The 15,006-nt window shown below is 45.2% G+C and overlaps 1 protein-coding gene across 1 annotated transcript in view; it reads right to left on the reverse strand.

Annotated features, from left to right (window-relative positions):
• LOC124594255 (pyruvate kinase PKLR-like) overlaps window positions 1-15,006 on the reverse strand; it is a 129,141-nt gene that overhangs the window by 25,796 nt on the left and 88,339 nt on the right. Inside the window, exon 5 of the mRNA XM_047132618.1 lies at window positions 520-795. Within this exon, the coding sequence (XP_046988574.1) occupies window positions 520-795 (276 nt within the window). The remainder of the gene's footprint in view (window positions 1-519; window positions 796-15,006) is intronic.

Consider the following 15,006-nt stretch of genomic DNA (forward strand, 5'->3'; position numbering starts at 1 on the left):
GATGAGACCGATGACCTCGCTGTCTGGTCTCCTTTCCCAAACAACCCAACCCAACCTCACATACTTTTCTGGCACGCACTGCTCTCTCATGCTTCTCCATATTTCGCCCCTTGGGACTCTATCATATGCTTTCTCCAAATCAATGAAAGCCACACGTAGATCGGCTTGTAGCTTCCCGTGTCCCTCCACTATCCACCTTAAAGCGTGTATTGCATCAGTCGTTCCTCTTGCAGGCATGAACCCAAACTGTTCTTCACACACCACAGTCTCCTTGAGTAATCTTGCTTCTATAACTCTTTCGCACAGTGTCGTCAGAAGGTTTTCAGTCTCACACTGGGCGGTAGTTACAATGCTCTTCCTCATCAGAATTTGTAAGCAATATAGAATGGTCACCTGAACTCACCTCTCTTGGCAGAAGACACATTTATGTTCTTTATGATCTGTACCAACACTTCAGCGTCCTCCAGTTCACAGTGTGACAAGCAGAGGGTGATACCCCAATGCTTGTGAGGTACGCACCTCTTGAGGCCAGGTGGCCAGCTTGGGGTATCGGTAGTGCAGTGGCAGCAGCGCGAACCAGCAGAGGCAGCGCGCCGCGGTGGAGGCGCTTCTGGTGACGACGACGACGGGCCAGTGGGGGCGGCAGCGCGACGCCATCCTGGCGCTGCGGCCGGAGGCGGCCACCACCACCTGCGCGCACGCCTGCGTCAGCCGCGCCATCTCCCACGCGCCTATGGCCAGCGCCGCCGGCGCAGACGTGGGCGGCGGCTGCAGGCTCAGGATCTCGTTCGCCTCCTGCCGGCACCACGTCGCCACCAGTCCCGCCAGTTCCCAACCTCCACATCGCAATGCTTATTAGCTGCTGGCCGTTAAAAATTGCAAAACAGCGAAGGCGGCGTGCAACTCGTGTCAAACTGACACGAGCTCTGCAGTACACTGATGTGAGAAAAGTCACAGAATACCTCCCAGTACCGAGTCAGAGTTCACTTTCCCTGGCGCAGTGCAGCAACTCGACACGGCGTGGACTCAACTAGCCGTTGGAAGACCGCTGCAGAAATATTGACCCATGCTGCCCTCTATAGCTGCGAAAGTGTTCCCGGTGCAGGATTTTTTGCACGCATTGACCTCTAGATTATGTCCTATAAATTTTCGATGGGATTCATCTCGGGCGTTCTACACTACTGGCCATTAAAATTGCTACACCACGAAGGTGTCGTGCTACAGACGCGAAATTTAACCGACAGGAAGAAGATGCTGTGATATGCAAATGATTAGCTTTTCAGAGCATTCACACAAGGTTGGCGCCAGTGGCGACACCTACAACGTGCTGGCATGAGGAAAGTTTCCAACCGATTTCTCATACACAAACAACAGTTGACCGGCGTTGCCTGGTGAAACGTTGTTGTGATGCCTCGGGTAAAGAGGAGAAATGCGTACCATCACGTTTCCGACTTTGATAAAGGTCGGATTGTAGCCTATCGCGATTGCGGTTTATCGTATCGCAACATTGTTGCTCGCGTTGGTCGACATCCAATGACTGTTAGCGGAATATGGAATCGGTAGGTTCAAGAGGGTAATACGGAACGCCGTGCTGGATCCCAACGGCCTCGTATCACTAGCAGTCGAGATGACAGGCATCTTATCCGCATGGCTCTAACGGATCGTGCAGCCACGTCTCGATCCCTGAGTCAACAGATGGGGACGTTTGCAAGACAAGAACCATCTGCAGGAACAGTTCGACGACGTTTGCAGCAGCATGGACTATCAGCTCGGAGACCATGGCTGCGGTTACCCTTGACGCCGCATTACAGACAGGAGCGCCTGCGATGGTGTACTCAACGACGAACCTGGGTGCACGAATGGCAAAACGTCATTTTTTCGGATGAATGCAGGTTCTGTTTACAGCATCACGATGGTCGCATCCGTGTTTGGCGACATCGCGGTGAACGCACATTGGAAGCGTGTATTCGTCGCCGCCATACTGGCATATCACCCGGTGTGATGGTGTGGGGTGCCATTGGTTACACGTCTCGGTCACCTCTTGTTCGCATTGATGGGACTTTGAACAGTGGACGTTACATTTCAGACGTGTTACGACCCGTGGCTCTACCCTTCATTCGATCAAAATGGTTCAAATGGCTCTGAGCGCTATGGGACTTAACATCTATGGTCATCAGTCCCCTAGAACTTAGAACTACTTAAACCTAACTAACCTAAGGATATTACACAACACCCAGTCATCACGAGGCAGAGAAAATCCCTGACCCCGCCGGGAATCGAAACCGGGAACCCGGGCGCGGTTCATTCGATCCCTGCGATACCCTACATTTCAGCAGGATAATGCACGGCCGCATGTTGCAGGCCCTGTACGGGCCTTTTTGGATACCGAAAATGTTCGACTACTGCCCTGGCCAGCACATTCTCCAGATCTCTCAGCAATTGAAAACGTTTGGTCAATGGTGGCCGAGCAACTGGCTCGTCACAATACGCCAGTCACTACTCTTGATGAACTGTGGTATTGTGTTGAAGCTGCATGGGTGGCTGTACCTGTACACGCTATCCAAGCTCTGTTTGACTCAATGCCCAGGCGTATCAAGGCCGTCATTACGGCCAGAGGTGGTTGTTCTGGGTACTGATTTCTCAGGATCTATGCACCCAAATTGCGGGAAAATGTAATCACGTGTCAGTTCTAGTATAATATATTTGTCCAATGAATACCCGTTTATCACCTGCATTTCTTCTTGGTGTAGCAATTTTAATGTCCAGTTGTGTAGGTAAGCAAAGCATTCGCTCTAATTGTCCAAAATGTTCCTCAAACCAACTGCGAACGATTGTTGCGCGGTGACATGGGGCACTGTCACCCATAAAAATTTCATCGTTGCTTGGGTAAATTAAGTTCGTATATGGCTACAAATGATCTCCATCTAGCCAAACATAACCATTTCCAGTCAATGAGCGCTTCATCTGTACCAGAGGATCCAGTCCATTCCTTGTTAACACATCATTAAGGAGCCACCATCAGCTCGAACAGTGCCTTGTTAACAACTTAGATCCATGGCTTCCTAGGGTCTTGAACCATACCATCAGCTCCTACCAATTGAAATCGGCACTCATCTGACCAGACCACTGTTTTCAAGTCTTCTAGGTCCCAACCGATACGTCACGAGGTCATGAAAGGCGCTGCAAGCGGTGTAGTGCAGTCAGGAAAGGCACTCGCGTCGACCGTCTTCTGACATAGCCCATTAACGCCAAATTTCGAAGCACAAGTGACAGCTCCGGCAATGCACTCCCCTTTTATACCTTGTCTACGCGATACTACCGCTATCTGTATGTGTCCATATAGCTATCCCATGACTTTTGCCACCTTACTGAATATTAGGATAAGCAGTAGATTGACAACTCTGTGAATGCTCGTAAACTAAATAAGAATAACTTCATCTGCATTCTGTATACAGAGTGATTCAAAACCATGGTTTTTATTTTTTAATTTTGCCGCAGTCCCAGCTATACAATTCACATCCAGATTTCCATACTAATACACCACTGGACATTAAAATTGCTACACCAAGAAGAAATGCAGATGATAAACGGGTACTCATTAGACGGATATATTATACTAGAAATGACATGGGATTATATTTTCACGCAATTTGGGTGCATAGATCCTGAGAAATCAGTACTCAGAACAACCACCTCTGGCCGTAATAGCGGCCTAGGTACGCCTGGGCATTGAGTCAAACAGAGCTTGGATGGCGTGTACAGGTACAGCTGCCCATGCAGCTTCAACACAATACCACAGTTCATCAAGAGTAGTGACTGGCGTATTGTGACAAGCCAGTTGCTCGGCCACCATTGACCAGACGTTTTCAATTGGTGAGAAATCTGGAGAATGTGCTGGCCAGGGCAGCAGTCGAACATTTTCTGTATCCAGAAAGGCCCGTACAGGACCTGCAACATGCGGTCGTGCTTTATCCTGTTGAAATGTGAGGTTTCGCAGGGATCGAATGAAGGGTAGAGCCACGGATCGTAACACATCTGAAATGTAACGTTCAGTTCAAAGTGCCGTCAATGCGAACAAGAGGTGACCGAGTCGTGTAACCAATGGAACCCCATACCATCACGCCGGGTGACACGCCAGTATGGCGATGACGAATACACGCTTCCAATGTGCGTTCACCGCAATGTCGCCAAACTCGGATGCGACCATCGTGATGCTGTAAACAGAACCTAGATTCATCCGAAAACACGACGTTTTGCCATTCGTGCACCCAGGTTCGTCGTTGAGTACACCATCGCAGGCGCTCCTGTCTGTAATGCGGCGTCAAGGGTAACCGCAGCCATGGTCTCCGAGCTGATAGTCCATGCTGCTGCAAACGTCGTCGAACTGTCCGTGCAGATGGTCAACTGCTGTGTGTGTATGAGAAATCGGTTGGAAACTTTCCTCATGTCAGTACGTTGAAGGTGTCGCCAACGGCACCAACCTTGTGTAAATGCTCTGAAAAGCTAATCATTTGCATATCAGAGCATCTTCTTCCTGTCGGTTAAATTTCGCGTCTGTAGCACGTCATCTTCGTGGTGTAGCAATTTTAATGGCCAGTAGTGTATTATGAATGCGAAAGTAATTCTGATACGTTTTCACGACTAAACCGCTGTACCGATTTCAACGAAATTTCATGTGGAGGTAGGTTGAACATTGAAGAATCACATACGTTAGAAATGGTATAGTACAAGACATTTATTGCTTTGAAGAATATTTCGCGCATTAGGGAATTAAACTTGTTCTCCGAAAAAGCTATTTACATTTTGACTTTTGAACTTCATAAGATTTGTGAAAATGCGTTTATTGCTTGTTCCCTTCTACGTAATACGATTCAGCTAATGAATACATTTATTATACAATCAGTTCTTGACTTGTGACGGGATGCACCGTACTCCGTACCGGTACCCCTGACGAAAAAAATCTCAAACGCAGATTTCGAGATGTGGCACGATAGAAATTTTGCTTCAGTTGGAACGATGTAAAACCATCCTAGACTGTGTTTTATCTACATGGACGCGGTGATGAGCACTACGATTGGCTGTGACCAATTCAGCCTGTATAGTTGACACAAGCACTTGACCCGAAGACATCAAATACAATACTTTTGCGGAAAAAGATGTTGAGTCACCTGCTGTTTGCTTTCTGTTGAATAAACGAGATACGATTAAAGCGTTTCGTGAGTATGTTTCTGACAACTGTGAGAACTTAGGTGGAAATTGTGAAAACAATACAAAGTATCCCACAAATTTGCTCCTGTTTACAACTACCATCAAGACATTTCCCGTGTCATCTAACGAATGTGAAACGAGTTTGTCCAAATCATTACTGATCATTGCTGAGGCTAGAGCCTTTCTGTTAACAAAAACTGTTTCTTCACTATATTTTATCAAGTGGAATGGTCCAGCAATGACTAGTTTTGATCCTTTAAAGTACTTGCAGTGCTAGTTTTAGGTGATTCACTCTGTATATCAGAGTAGATCTTTGTATGTCCAGGATCTCCTCCCAAACCCCTAAACGATTTCAGTCAAACTTGGCACAACAACAGAAAACTTCATGAGTATCAATACTGTGGGTTTTATAGCCTCCTAACGACAATAGGAGCAGACGACACACGGGCAAAAACGTGTTTTTTCAGCCTGTGCTAGAGATGCCCTTCACGACAGGCATGTTGTGTTGTAATAGCATTGGCCTGCCTCATCGCGTTGCTTCGCAGGGCAGCTATAACATGAAGGACACAAAATGTTTTCCAGCCTCTCTGATGTAGGCTGCCCTATTCAATAGATGTGTCTGCTTTATAAACTTGTTTTGCAGAGGCCACATGTATAATGGGCATGTATGATAGGCTCTGCTGGCGGAAGGTTGAGATAGATGTAAGAGGGGTTGGACACAGACAGGGGGGTAGAAGGGTACAGACAGATGGAGAGGGCAGAAGGTGAGGAGAGACAGAAAGGGGGAAGAGGAGATGGACAGACTGTGAGAAGGGGGGAAGACGGTGGACAGAAAGGGAAAGAGGAGAAAGATGACAGAGAGAGGGGAAGAAGAGTTGAACAATGAGAGGGGGAGAGTGAGGTGTACAAACATATGCAGAGGACGTGATGGACTTAGAGAGGGGGTGGAGCAGTAGAGGGGCAGGGAGAGGGGGAGAACAAGATGTGCACAGGTGAGGGGAAGAGGGGCTGGACAACAAAGGGGGAGGAAGGAATAGGTATAGGGATGGGGAGGATGAGATGTGCAGTGAGATGGAGGCAGAGGCGATGCACAGGGATAGTGGGGGAAAGCAGATGGACATAAACAGGGGAAGGAGGGGATGGACAGAAAAATGTGGAGGAGATGGTCAGGGAGAAGGGAAGGAGGAAATGGACAGAGACAGACGGAGGAGGTGATGTTAAGAGAGAGGGGGAGGAGGAGATTGACAGAGAGTAGCGAGGAGAAGGAGTAGGAGGTGAAGATGGCAGTTGGGAAACAGAGAGGGTTACTGGGCATGTGGGAAAGAAGAGGGACATGGGGGAGACCAACAGAGAGAGGGGAGGAGGAGATCGATAGAAACAGGGGAGAGGAGGAGATGGGCAGAGAGATGGTGGAAGAAAGAGATGGAAAGAGAGAGGGAGGCGCAGGAGCTCGCTGTGTTGGCTGTCTGAAGCACGAGTACCTCTCCGTGCATGGTTGCCTGCTTGCTTCAAACATTTGCACCACACTGAGCCTTCTGGCTGTGAGCATTCCGTTAAAGGATAGACAGAGATGGTGCTCTCGTAGCTATTCCACTACACTATCTGTTGGCAGACGACATTGAAACCATTACTAGTACATTTACTACCTCGACCTCAAACAAATGTGGCACACAAATAGCAAACTTCACGAGTATCAGCATTGTCGGGTTTATAACCTCTTAGCCCCGATAGGAGCAGACGTACACTCCTGGAAATGGAAAAAAGAACACATTGACACCGGTATGTCAGACCCACCATACTTGCTCCGGACACTGCGAGAGGGCTGTACAAGCAATGATCACACGCACGGCACAGCGGACACACCAGGAACCGCGGTGTTGGCCGTCGAATGGCGCTAGCTGCGCAGCATTTGTGCACCGCCGCCGTCAGTGTCAGCCAGTTTGCCGTGGCATACGGAGCTCCATCGCAGTCTTTAACACTGGTAGCATGCCGCGACAGCGTGGACGTGAACTGTATGTGCCGTTGACGGACTTTGAGCGAGGGCGTATAGTGGGCATGCGGGAGGCCGGGTGGACGTACCGCCGAATTGCTCAACACGTGGGGCGTGAGGTCTCCACAGTACATCGATGTTGTCGCCAGTGGTCGGCGGAAGGTGCACGTGCCCGTCGACCTGGGACCGGACCGCAGCGACGCACGGATGCACGCCAAGACCGTAGGATCCTACGTAGTGCCGTAGGGGACCGCACCGCCACTTCCCAGCAAATTAGGGACACTGTTGCTCCTGGGGTATCGGCGAGGACCATTCGCAACCGTCTCCATGAAGCTGGGCTACGGTCCCGCACACCGTTAGGCCGTCTTCCGCTCACGCCCCAACATCGTGCAGCCCGCCTCCAGTGGTGTCGTGACAGGCGTGAATGGAGGGACGAATGGAGACGTGTCGTCTTCAGCGATGAGAGTCGCTTCTGCCTTGGTGCCAATGATGGTCGTATGCGTGTTTGGCGCCGTGCAGGTGAGCGCCACAATCAGGACTGCATACGACCGAGGCACACAGGGCCAACACCCGGCATCATGGTGTGGAGAGCGATCTCCTACACTGGCCGCACACCACTGGTGATCGTCGAGGGGACACTGAATAGTGCACGGTACACCCAAACCGTCATCGAACCCATCGTTCTACCATTCCTAGACCGGCAAGGGAACTTGCTGTTCCAACAGGACAATGCACGTCCGCATGTATCCTGTGCCACTCAACGTGCTCTAGAAGGTGTAAGTCAACTACCCTGGCCAGCAAGATCTCCGGATCTGTCCCCCATTGAGCATGTTTGGGACTGGATGAAGCGTCGTCTCACGCGGTCTGCACGTCCAGCACGAACGCTGGTCCAACTGAGGCGCCAGGTGGAAATGGCATGGCAAGCCGTTCCACAGGACTACATCCAGCATCTCTACGATCGTCTCCATGGGAGAATAGCAGCCTGCATTGCTGCGAAAGGTGGATATACACTGTACTGGTGCCGACATTGTGCATGCTCTGTTGCCTGTGTCTATGTGCCTGTGGTTCTGTCAGTGTGATCATGTGATGTATCTGACCCCAGGAATGTGTCAATAAAGTTTCCCCTTCCTGGGACAATGAATTCACGGTGTTCTTATTTCAATTTCCAGGAGTGTATTTACACTGTCCCTGCTACAAGGCCTGCAACAGGTGTGTGGTGTGGAAATGGTATTACCTGTGATATCGACCTCCTGTGCATGGCAGCCTATATGTCAGGAGCAAGAAACAGTTTTCCAGGCAGCTCCGCACAGAAGATGTGTATTGTTAAGTAGTATCAGCCTGTCTTCTCGACCAGCTCCGCAGGGCAGATAAAATAGTGATGCGTCCTGACATAAGATAGAGAAAGTGTATGAGATGTTGAAGGGATTTTTAGGTGCAGGACTTGTGACTCGATAAGTATACTTTGCTGGAACCTCAAGGAACTCAGGGATCTGAAATATACTTATTTACTGTATTCAGATTAACTGTTACATTGAAGCTTACTTCTAAGCACTACAAAAAGCAAATAATTCGACTGTTGGCACAACAGATGTCAGTGTCTGAGACCATGGCGTGAGAGCTAATTGAAGCCAAAATCACTGGCAGTATCATAATGTACAAACATTCGAGTAACAATCCAAGTGAGGAAACAGACTTGTATCGAAAATTACCCAAGGCTAGAGTCGAGCATCCAAACTATCTGACTGAGAACTCCTTTAAGTATGAAAATGTAGAACTTTTAACGGATTGTCGCCGCCTAATATGGATAGTAACAACAGTGTTTTAGGTCACTTCACTCTGTCCTACAGGTGAAGAATTCTCTCTCGGGACTGGGGACTGCTGTTCCAGCAGTTTTACTCATTTCCCATCTCACTCTGATCTGTGTAAATCTACTGAGACTGCTGTGCTCAGGAGCAAGTATCAAACTTGCGGCATATTCTAAGAAGTACCTGTTTGCGACCGCCATCCACCGTGGCGCCTTACAAACAGCCTCTAGACACTGTATGAAGTTACGAGTTAATTCTGTGAACTGAAACTTCTACTCTGGAACAGCTGCCCGGAGCGTCTGCAAGTTCACATGCGCCTCTCATTACTGTTACCTCGCGTAATCTGATCGCTACCACTTGCGCCTGCCCTCTGCATTTTGCCTCTGATTTCTTGTGTTAAAGTACCCTTGCTGGATTAAACAGTCTCAGACTAAACAATTCATAGGTTCAAATGGTTCAAATGGCTCTGGACACTATGGGACTTAACAGCTGAGGTCGTCAGACCCCTAGAACTACTTAAAATTCACTAACCTAAGGACATCCAAATGTTCAAATGTGTGTGAAATCTTATGGGACTTAACTGCTAAGGTCATCAGTCCCTAAACTTACACACTACTTAACCTAAATTATCCTAAAGACAAATACACACACCCATACCCGAGGGAGGACTCGAACCTCCGCCGGGACCAGCCGCACAGTTCATGACTGCAGCGCCTTAAACCGCTCGGCTAATCCCGCGCGGCCTTAAGGACATCACACACATCCATGCCCGAGGCAGGATTTGAACCTGCGAGCGTAGCAGTCGCGCGGTTCCGGACTGAAGCGCCTAGAACCGCTCGGCCACCGTGTCCGGCAATGCATAAGTCAATAGGTCCAGCAATACATGATAAAACGCCAGGTGTGCTGTGGAAGACGTTTCGGCGTCCTTTATCGCCTTATTTCACGGATGGACACACCTGGGAGGAAGGGTGAAGTGGATAGAGGAGAGGATGGGCAGAGAGAGAGGGTAGGAGGGGACAGGTAGGGAGAGGGGGGACAGGAGAGGATGCAGAGGTAGAGATGGGGATAAGGAGGTGGATAGCTAGAGGGGTGGGACTTAAAAGATAGGAGAGGGGGCAGGACATGATCAAAAAAGAGTTGGGCAACGAGGAGGTGGACTGATAGACAATGGGATGGAGGTAGGGGGAGGAAGTTAAGAACAGAGAAAGGGGAGGAGGAAATGGTCGGAGAGGGAGGAGGGACGAGGGAGGAGTAGGTGGACAGGGAGAGAAAGATGAGGAGAGGAAGACAGACAGAGAGGGGGCGGCAAGAGATGGACCCAGGCGAGGGGACGAGTACCGGTACGTGCGTGCAGTTATGTGTCAAATACATATACAAGCCAAAGCACAAGGAGAAAGCTAGTCTACGTACACAGGGTGAGGCAGTTAAGACAGGCCGCCCCACGTGTATCCAGAATGAACAAATAAATCGAGGTGCGGTTTTCGCTAAGTTACAGCAGACAATATGGCGATTTTCCTGACGTTCGCAAGTAATTTTTATTGTTTATAGGCGCCGAATTACGACACCGACCCTGCTTTTTCCTGCAGGAACTATATACTTTTTTCTGTGAAATTTGAAAGAAGTTTCTAAGAGGACTTCAACCACATAAGACGTATGGGACTTGATTAAATAGTATCAAAATAACAGCGCTGCAAACCACCGTTTCACCGTCAGGAGAAGAAGTTCCACAAACGTCTGGCCTATTAAACCAAATGTAAGCAAACAACTAAGTGAGGAATGGTTCTTGTGTTCACTTGTGCTCTTGAAGCCCAGCAGTCTGTGTTCTGCTTTTATATTAATCACATAACTTGCTTGTAAGACGATTGAGACATTCACAATATATAAGACAATCGAGTAATAAATATCGTTTACGACGAATATCGTCAAACTATTAGAGCACCGGTGCGTATCTACATTGAAGAATAGTGCCAAGCACAGACGACCTGTCTCTGTAGGCATTGTAAAAAAAAAAAGTTCTAGAAACTGGAAGTATGGAAAATAAAATAAGCCGGGGAAAAAATAACAACTGATGAAAGAAATGAAACTAACACTGTAGTAGTAAATGTCACTAAGAGACACCTCGGAAGTACGAGAAGGATGCAAGAGAGTTAATTTGGAGTTGGAACGGCTGCTTGGGTCGGGTGCGGGGGCTCATATTGGTGTGGTTCCTGTTGATTATCTCAGTAGGTGGGACTATACCAGGCACGGCCTACATCTCAACAGGAAAGGGAAGGGGAAACTGGCTGGGGTAATAGCAGGAAATTTAAGGGGGGGAGGCACTGCCATGAATGGTAAAATACCAGTGGTTACAGGTGTCGGAGCAGCACCTTTTTTAGGATAGGTAAGACAGAAAGATGTCAAGTTCTACGAGAGGTCAGGATTGAAACAAATCTTCAGTTTAGGAAAGAAATTAAACAGCACAATTCTAGCACATTGGATCACCAATCACAGCTATCAATTATAAATTTTCACCAATCACCACAAATTTTATCTCCACCAAGTTGTATCTCAGTCCTAGGTAATTGCATTGATGAATTAAAGTCACCCAACCCAATTGACATAATCTGCCTCTCTGAACACCATGTGACCACTGGTATAGGAACTAGGCCTAAACACAATGAGAAACTCAGACAGGAGAGTACTGCAAATGTTAGAATAAGGAAAGGTTCTCATAAAAGTATAATTAAAAATAATGTAAGTATATTTCATCAAAATATTGGGAGTTTAAAGAATAAAGTAGATGAGCTTCTGGTTTGTTTAGAAGATTTAGAAGCTGAGAATGAAATAGATATACTATGCCTGTCTGAGCATCACATTGTTACTGATATGGATAAGGTAAATGTAAGTGGTTATAAGCTCTCTGCACATGTAATGAGAGAAAATATGGAGAAAGGAGGAGTTGCCATATATGTCAAAAGTTATCATTGTGCAAAAAGTATAGAAACAAAATAGTTTTGTGTAGAGAAACATATAGAAGCATGTGCCTGTGAGCTTAAATTAAATAAAGGCACATTTATAATTGTAACTGTATATAGGTCCCCATCAGGAAACTTTCATCTATTTCTGAAAAATTTGGACTCCTTGTTGTGCTATCTGTCAGACAGGGGGAAGCAAATTATTATTTGTGGGGACTTCAATGTAGATTCTCTGAAAGAGGGTAACAGGAAAAATGACCTTGAAGTATTACTCGGTTCTTTCAATTTGACACCCGTTATTGATTTTCCTACTCGGGTGGTAAAGGATAGCAGCTCACTGATAGATAACTTCTTTATAGACCAAGATAAGTTTAACCAGATAAATGCTCAGCCTGTTGAGAATGGTCTTTCTGATCATGGTGCACAGCTAGTTACAATATATGACATAGCTCCATTCAGCAATACTAAACAGTCCTCCAAAGTAGTACGTTCAGTCAACGATTTAACAATTGCAAATTTCAGGGAAAGCCTACAGCAGTTAGACTGGGATGAGGTGTACCGTGAACCTGATGCCAATTTAAAACATAATTTATTTCATGACATTTTTGTAAATGCATTTGAAAACTGCTTCCCCAAGAAAATAGTTAAATATACTCGTAAGAAACCTTGTAACAAACCATGGCTTACTAAGGGTATAAAAATATCTTGTAACCGGAAAAGGGAAATGTATCTGACAGCAAGAAAGAGTAGTGACCCAGAAACTATCAAAAATTATAAAAACTACTGTGTTATATTAAGAAAAGTTATTAAAAAATCCAGGAGTATGTGTATCATGTCTGAAATCAGCAACTCTGATAATAAAATTAAAACAATTTGGAATATTATTAAAAGAGAAACAGGTCAACCAAGAGCACAGGAAGACAGTATTACCATCAAATTGAATGAAAACTTTACGAACAAAAAGTCAGAAGTTGAAAATATTTTTAATAATCATTTTCTAAATGTTGTGGATATAGTAGGATCCAGGTGTTCATTAGAAGATGCTAGGCTGTTAATGGAAGAGGCCATACCTATGCAATTTGATACAATTGAAATCTCACCCACTTCTCCCTCTGAAATTAGGAAAATAATAAACTTGCTTAAAAGCAAAAACTCACATGGAATTGATGGCATTTCCAGCAAAATACTAAAAGCTTGTTCTCAACAGATAAGTAAGATTCTCAGCCACCTGTGTAATAGCTCTCTGGAACAGGGCATTTTCCCTGATAGACTGAAATATGCTATTGTTATACCTTTGCATAAAAAGGGGGATAGATCTGATGTCAACAATTACCGTCCAATCTCCCTTCTAACAGCTTTATCCAAAATTTTTGAGAAAGTAATGTATTCAAGAGTAGCTTCACATATCTGTAAAAATGAAGTACTAACAAAATGTCAGTTTGGTTTCCAGAAAGGTTTTTCAACAGAAAATGCCATATATGCTTTCACCAGTCAAATTTTGAATGATCTGAATAACCAAACACCACCCATTGGGATTTTTTGTGATTTCTCAAAGGCTTTTGATTGTGTAAATCATGAAATTCTGCTAGACAAGCTCAAGTATTGTGGCATGAGTGGGCCAGTGCACAAATGGTTTAATTCATACCTAACTGGAAGAGTGCAGAAAGTTGAAATAAGTAGTTCTCGTAACATGCAAAGATCAGCACATTCCTCAAACTGGGGAACTATCAAGAATGGGGTTCCACAAGGGTCAGTCTTGGGTCCTTTGTTGTTCTTATTATATATTAATGACTTGCCATTCTATATTAATGAAGAGGCAAAGTTAGTTCTCTTCGCTGATGATACAAGTATAGTAATCACACCTGAGAAACAAGAATTAACTGATGAAATTGTCAATACTGTCTTCCAGAGAATTACTACGTGGTTCCTTGTAAACGGACTCTCACTGAATTTTGATAAGACACAGTACATACAGTTCCGTACAGTGAATGGTATGACGCCATTAATAAATATAGACCTTAATCAGAAGCATATAGCTAAGGTAGAATATTCCAAATTTTTAGGTATGTCCATTGATGAGAGATTAAATTGGAAGAAACACATTGATGATCTGCTGAAACGTTTGAGTTCAGCTACTTATGCAATAAGGGTCATTGCAAATTTTGGTGATAAACATCTTAGTAAATTAGCTTACTACGCCTATTTTCACTCATTGCTTTCATATGGCATCATATTTTGGGGTAATTCATCACTGAGGAATAAAGTATTTATTGCACAAAAGCGTGTAATCAGAATAATAGCTGGAGTCCACCCAAGATCATCCTGCAGACATTTATTTAAGGATCTAGGGATATTCACAGTAGCTTCTCAGTATATATACTCTCTTATGAAATTTGTTATTAACAACCAAACCCAATTCAAAAGTAATAGCAGTGTGCATAACTACAATACTAGGAGAAAGGACGATCTTCACTATTCAAGATTAAATCTAACTTTGGCACAGAAAGGGGTGAACTATACTGGCACTAAAATCTTTGGTCACTTACCAAATAGTATCAAAAGTCTGACAGATAACCAACAAGTATTTAAGAAGAAATTAAAAGAATTTCTGAATGACAACTCCTTCTACTCCATAGAGGAATTTTTAGATATAAATTAAGAAAAAAAAGAAAAAAAAACAAAAATATTAAAAAAATAAAAAAAATAAAGAAAAACAAAAAAACACAAAAAATAAAGTTGTTATATTAACTTAAGTATGTTGTTAAATTAACCTAATTATGTCATGTATTGGAAAATTCGACTCGTTCCACATCATTACGAAATATCGTATTCATGATCCATGGAACTAGTATTAATCTAATCTAATCTAATCTAATCAACCAAACGAGTGTCCTGAAAATGGTACGCTCCACCATATTTCATCCTGTTCACATTTCGCTGCGTCTACAGCTTCATGACAATAACGTCCAAAAATGGTTACAGTTCTCCAATGTTATCTACGAAAAGTTCAAAGCGATGCAGCATATCTGTGCAAAGAGGATCGTTTACC

Source organism: Schistocerca americana, chromosome 2 (genome assembly GCF_021461395.2).
Source record: "Schistocerca americana isolate TAMUIC-IGC-003095 chromosome 2, iqSchAmer2.1, whole genome shotgun sequence".
Taxonomy (NCBI): Eukaryota; Metazoa; Arthropoda; class Insecta; order Orthoptera; family Acrididae; genus Schistocerca; species Schistocerca americana.